The following is a 6,192-nucleotide window of genomic DNA, read 5'->3' as shown; positions in this document are numbered from 1 at the left end:
TACATATCTGCAAGGTCGCGAGAGCTGCGACGCTGAATATAACTAATTGCGTCAAGTGCCGACCCTGCTATTATTGTGTACAATTTACGCACGCACTGATAATACCGAATTGTTATAATTTAAAGCAATAACAATAATTTCGAGCTCCGTAACAAATGGACGTCGTTGAAATTACTCGAAATTCACTTGGTACGAGCAATTAGTTGCACGCAAAGATTACTTACACGCGGCAATCGCAAACAAAATACATTAACGCGGTCTCCTATAATATAATGTATACAAATAATACACGATTCGTGTAGCCTATACACGGCAATGACCAAAACGAGTCTGTTTTTAAATTTAGCCTAACGGAAGTAAGCCCATTAAAGCGATCTCTCTCTCTCTCTCTCTCTCTCTCTCTCTCTCTCTCTCTCTCTCTCTCTCTCTCTCATATTCTCCTCGGAGCGAAACCAGCGCTCTCGTCATGGTTCCTCAGCCTTGACATTGTGCCACTCGGAGCAATACACGATTTCGACCTTCTCCCGCGCAAAAATTCCAAATGAGACCGATAGACCCGAGGCGTAAACACGGAGACGCTCTCGCTCTGCGAGGATGCGATGATGAGTAGCTGGGCCTGACCTAGCCATACGCGAGCGGCCCTGACCTTCGCGTACCGCCTGCACGCCGCGGATCCAAGCCGAGACCGTTCGCATTCTTATTCATCTCTCTCTTATTCTAAGCAAACGGCTCCAGGCGACGAGCTTTCGGCTGCAGTGCAGCCATGCGAGAGAGAAGCATGGCGAATAATTCGGAGAACTCGACTGGGCGATAAATCCGTGGGCGAAGATTCAGAGGAATCGCGAGCCGCGACTACCGATGTCGTCATAAGCGCTCGATGTGAGGCGAGCCGCAGATAAAAGAGTGTGCGCGAAGCGGCCATTAGGAGGTCTCGGTGCAGTATTCAGCAGAAAAAGTAGATGCGCGCATCGGCAGGCAGTTCACGTCGATTTTGACACCGTTTTTTTCGCGATGTAAACAGATCGCGCGCGTACGAGACACTGCGCGCGCGCAAAGATAAGCTGTACGTAGGGGCATGATCCGACCGGTCGATCGAGAATCGATATGGGCAAAAAGTGGTGAACCGCCGCCGCCGCAGCCGCTCTTCTGCGAAGGGCCGCCGCGTGTCGGTCAGATCTGCTACGTACAGGCTAGAAGAAGCAATGGGAAAAGAGAGCAAACGAAACGGGAAAAGAGTTTCAGACGTGTTTCTTGTATTATAGTATGCGCTCGCTGATACATTGTAAATACGCGCGCGCGAGGGAGAAAGGACGAAGGTCTTTTGTCGCACGAATCTCAATTTTAACTCGGCCTTTCTTGTTGCGAATCGAATTGAGAAATTTCCTCGCGGCTTTGAACGAGTTTTGAATAAGTCTTAGGCGTGGCTATGTAGATATACTTTGAGCGAATCGAGCTGGTCGTATTTACTTGTGAAATTTGCCCATGCTATATATGGACTGTACGGGATAAGTAGCAGTGCCATCGGTTCAACGATAAAGATTCATTGTAAAATACCGACAATTATCCTAATTCACGTATTAAGGATGGCTGATGTAATTAATATAATCAGCTGTCATTCATGAAAAAATGTACTATCTTTACGTGGTGTACACTAGACGCTATATCGTTAAATATTGCAGTGTGAGTGAATTTACTCCGATTTGATGTCAAGAATGTGAATACCTTTCTTGTTCTAATAAAGTTCATGATTACATTATAATATTCGAGTGCGTATATCCGACGGACGTCACTTGAGCCACGATAAGCTCGCTATCGTTGCTTTAAGAAAATGTTGTGGGGATTCTCCGACAAGACTCCAAATTAAAAAAAAAACGCACACCGTGAGAGCGACGGAAAAAAAGATCGTGTTTCAAATTGCGAAGACAAGAGACGCGACAGGGTGAAGTTGCACGACGGTGTAAGCGGCTACAATTTCAAAGTCGACAATGTTTTTTTTCCACGGAAATAAAGAAAAGACTCGATAGTGTGGAGAGTATCGAAAATATCGAATTGAAAAAAAATTCTGCTTGAAGTGTATACAAGAGGCTTTAGAAAATCAACGACGCACACGCACGATAATCGCGAATATCAACGCGAAGTCGACTACTATATGATTTTCAGATATGAAAACGAGCGCGCCACGCGCGGCCTAACGTCCGCGTTGGCTTGCCGCCTTGCATCGCTTTGCGCTTCGCATTTTGTGCATAAGGCACGCGTCCGACGCTCGCGCTTCGCATTCGTAATGCCTGGCGGTGCTTATACAGTATTATCCTGTTTTTTTTTTCAATATTGTTGTCAAAGTTTTGTATTAATTATTTATTTTTGTTTGTAGATATTCTTAAAATATATCTTATATTAATTTTATTCTATTGTAATTTCAGATAAATAATACAACACTTTTGTATTGCAGTTTTCAAGAGGAAGTAAACAAAAGGATGATATTTCGTTTGTAGAATTTTAATTAGAATATTAGAAAATTGATTGTTTAGGTATTTAGCTACTTAGAGCTTTTCTTCAATCAAAGCAATTTTCTTTATTGAGTTTAGGTTTTTCTAGTTCAGTATATACACTTGAATTTTGAAAGTAAATTGTACTGATTCAGCTTAAAAGATTTAATTAATATAGCGTACGTCGTTATATGATGCCAAGTTACACGGATTGTATTTCCTAAATTATGCATTTTTTATAATTTAATTTAAAAAAGTGGTTTAATTTTGTATATATGTACGAGATAAAGGCCAAAATATAACTTTCAGCTTTTAATAATATAGGAAAATTGCTGAAAATAATTGGGTTGGATGGGGCATGTTGCACCGAAGTTATTATTGAATTTATGTATCAAAAAATCGCTTTTAGGGTTGTGTATGCCAAAAAGTGTTTAAAAAAATGTTTGCCACGGTAAAAAGTTGTATTTTGAAAATGTTTACAACTTTTATATTTAACATTTTCATGTCAAACGGAAATCCGTAATGTTTTATGGCAAATAATTGGTTTTTAGCTGTAAAAAATCGATTGTGGGCTGTAAATTCGAGTTCTAAGCATTTTCACGATTTGATGTTAATGGGAAAAAGTTGTATTTTTCAAAGATCTATAACTTTTTTTTGTAGAATGTATACGTGCAGGATCAAGCCCAAAATAAATCTGTCAGCTTACGAGGGGAGTTCACACACAAATTTTTAGCCCGATTGATTAAAGTCTTTCCGATATAATCGCATCACAGGAAACTTTTTATTAAAAAAACGCTTAAAAATCGAACAAATTGTGCCCGCATTTCAAATCGACGTAGAGGATCGGGATAAAAATAAAATAGTTTTTAGCTTTTGCAAAAGGAGACTTCTCCTAAAATTTCAGCCCGATCGGTTGAAAATTGCGTGAGATATCGCATCTCACACATTTTTCGCGCACGAAACTATAAGACACTTCCGTGTCGCGGTCGTGCCTAAAAAGTAATATATTATCTCCATCTATTAATCACAATCAAATATCAAGCATATTCGAAGTCTGCGATCGTAAATTCTTTGACGCGTGCGCGATCCGTTGGCGCGTAAAAGTTCATAAAATCACGCTAAACCGATTGATTATCGAATTCGATAGTATCTGAACGAGATAACAGAATAATCGAGGCCGACAGATATTATAATGAGAAAGTAGAGCGAGTAGGCAGAGAAACAAAGACTTACGAGGCTGAGCGAAGGCGAAGACGCTCTCGGTCTTGGCGGCGAACTCGTCGATCTCCTCGTGATGCGTTATGCCGGGCTCCAAGGGCTGGTCGGCCTGCATGCCGTACATGTCCATGAGCTTGGAGATCGGCGGTATCCTGGGCAGGGCCCTGCCGGTCATGTTGGGCGCCTGTTTGAGCCCGAGCTTGTTGAGGATCTGCTCCTTGATGGCCTCGAGGCTCATGGCCCGTATCTCCTCGTGGAGCCGACAGGTGTTGCAGCTGCTGCCGCCGGCACTACCCATCGCCAGCGTCCTCCTCGGCGAGCAGCTCGCGACCATGAGAAGCGCGAGCAGCACCGTCCTCGTGATCATCTTGCGCGACTCTGCAGCCGGGTCGGAGTCTTGTTCTCGGTTTTCCTCTTTCTCTCTCTCTCTCTCTCTCTCTCTCTCTCTCTCTCTCTCTCTCTCTCTCACACTCCCTCGAATCGAACTTTCGATCGCCGCAGCCGAGCGGAACTGTCACTGGTAGCCGTGCTGGATCGCAGCCGGCAGCTTCATTCTCTCCCGCGTGTGCGTGCGTGGTTTCCCTCGTGACTGAACTTCGCTCGCGGTCTGCCTATTGCTTTGTCCCGCTCTTCGGCATCTGCGGTTCTTCCTTTCTAGCGGTTTCGTTTGCCGTAAACTTGTAGGGCGTCAAATTCTAGCCATTAACACTCCGGAGAAAAGCACTGGCGACGCTGCACTCGCTGTCTCCGTCGGCGTCCGGCAAAGTCCGCAAACTACACGCGCACTCGCACACGTCTCTCCTGCGCGTTGAGCGTCGTATTCGAGTCGACGGTTTCGTCTCTCGCAGCGATCGATATCGCAGGCAATATGCGTGCGCGCGAACGAGAGATAGATAGAGAGGGAGAGGAGAGCGAGCGCCGATCCCGCGCGTCCTCCCCGGCGGCCGATCTTGCTCGCGGGGCGGCTGCTACTACTGCTGCCGACGACCGATCGCGCACTGCATCGCACTGCTTTCTTGCTCACACGTGCTGGTGGCGGCGGCGGCGGCGGCGGCGGAGGGCAGGAGCGCGTAACGTCGAGTAGGCCGGGGATCGAGGATCGCGACCGATGCACTTAATTCCATCGCCGATCGTGCATGCGCGTGTTTCTCTCTCAGCGGCGGTGGGCCGGCGGTGGCAGCGGCGACGTTCTCTTGCCGATAATCCGAGGCGAACTCGAGCGCTCCAGTCTTGCGGAAATCATTTTACGGCGAGCGCGCGCGACTGTCGCGCGCGCGGCGCTCTCTGCCCGTCACTCTCTCTCTCTCTCTCTCTCTCTCTCTCTCGCTCCTTCTATCTCGAGTCAGCTCCCTCTTCGCGCTCCCGCGGTGCTCCTCTCCGCTGCTCGACGCTCGCACGTGCAGCGGTCGCCGCCGATGGGCGATCTCTCAGTCTCGCTTCATCCCTCCGAGCGAGCGGTCATCTCCCGCGAGGGATGTTCTCCGCCGATAGGTGAGCCTGAGCGAGAGAGAGAGAGAGAGAGAGAGAGAGAGAGAGAGAGAGAGAGAGAGAGAGAGAGAGATAGACGGCCGGGGTCTGCCAGTCCGCGAGAGCAGCAGCGCGCCGGCGGTGAAAGGCCCTCTCTGCTGCAGCGCTGCGTGACACGGACACTGCGTGCGCGCGCGTGGAGAACTCGGAGAACTGTGCAGCGCGACGATCGTCGGGGGTGCAGCGCTACTCGGCTCGCTCGCTCTCTCCCTTCCGTGGCCCCGCGCGCGCGGAGGACTATACAGTGCGTTGTTAGCTGTAGCGGGCGGCGAATATATGCGTGCGTGCAGCTCCCGAGAGAGAGAGAGAGAGAGAGAGAGAGAGAGAGAGAGAGAGAGAGAGAGAGTGAGAGAGAGAGACTGTATTACGCTCTATACTCCTCCCTCTCTCTGCTTCTTCTTCTTCTTCTTCTGCTTCTTCTGCTTCTGCTTGCTCGGTCTTCCGCGCCGCGAAGCGCAAATTCAATGCGCGAGCGATCGGCTGCGCGGCGGGCGAGCACCGCCGCGCGCGCCCGAGCCGGGCACACTGCTCGCGCAAGTAGCCTCCGCTAAAACTATACGACTGGCCAATCTGCTCGCTGCGGCCTAGCCGGCCTTCTTATTCTCTAGGTTATCGGAGCGAGCGCCTGCGTATGTGTGCTCTACAACATGCGTTTGCCGAAGTAACGATCTAGAGAAAGGCTGATGATCGCGATGTGGTCGGAGCTCGCCGGCCTGTCAGTCACTGATTCGGGAGACACACGCACTCCGAGCAACCTCCACTGCTGACGCGCTCTTCTCCTCCTCCTTACTCTTCTCTGCATCTTACGCTTTCGCATTCGCGCAGGGACAGCGACAACATGCGCAACGCTTTTTAGAGAGAGAGAGAGAGAGAGAGAGAGAGAGAGAGAGAGAGAGAGAGAGGGAGGGAGACGGAGAAAAAGACGAGAGAAAGATAGACTCTCTCTCTCTCTCTCTTTCTC

At 48.6% G+C, this 6,192-nt stretch overlaps 1 protein-coding gene across 1 annotated transcript in view; it reads right to left on the bottom strand.

Annotated features, from left to right (window-relative positions):
* The window catches only part of LOC107980724 (growth/differentiation factor 8), a 21,674-nt gene extending 16,101 nt beyond the window's left edge, over positions 1-5,573 (bottom strand). Inside the window, exon 1 of the mRNA XM_031924876.1 lies at positions 3,720-5,573. Within this exon, the coding sequence (XP_031780736.1) occupies positions 3,720-4,071 (352 nt within the window). The 5' untranslated portion in view covers positions 4,072-5,573. The remainder of the gene's footprint in view (positions 1-3,719) is intronic.
* Between the last annotated feature and the right edge of the window lie 619 nt (positions 5,574-6,192).

Source organism: Nasonia vitripennis, chromosome 2 (assembly GCF_009193385.2).
Source record: "Nasonia vitripennis strain AsymCx chromosome 2, Nvit_psr_1.1, whole genome shotgun sequence".
In the NCBI taxonomy this organism is placed as follows: domain Eukaryota; kingdom Metazoa; phylum Arthropoda; class Insecta; order Hymenoptera; family Pteromalidae; genus Nasonia; species Nasonia vitripennis.
This window is presented reverse-complemented; position numbering and strand designations above follow the sequence as displayed.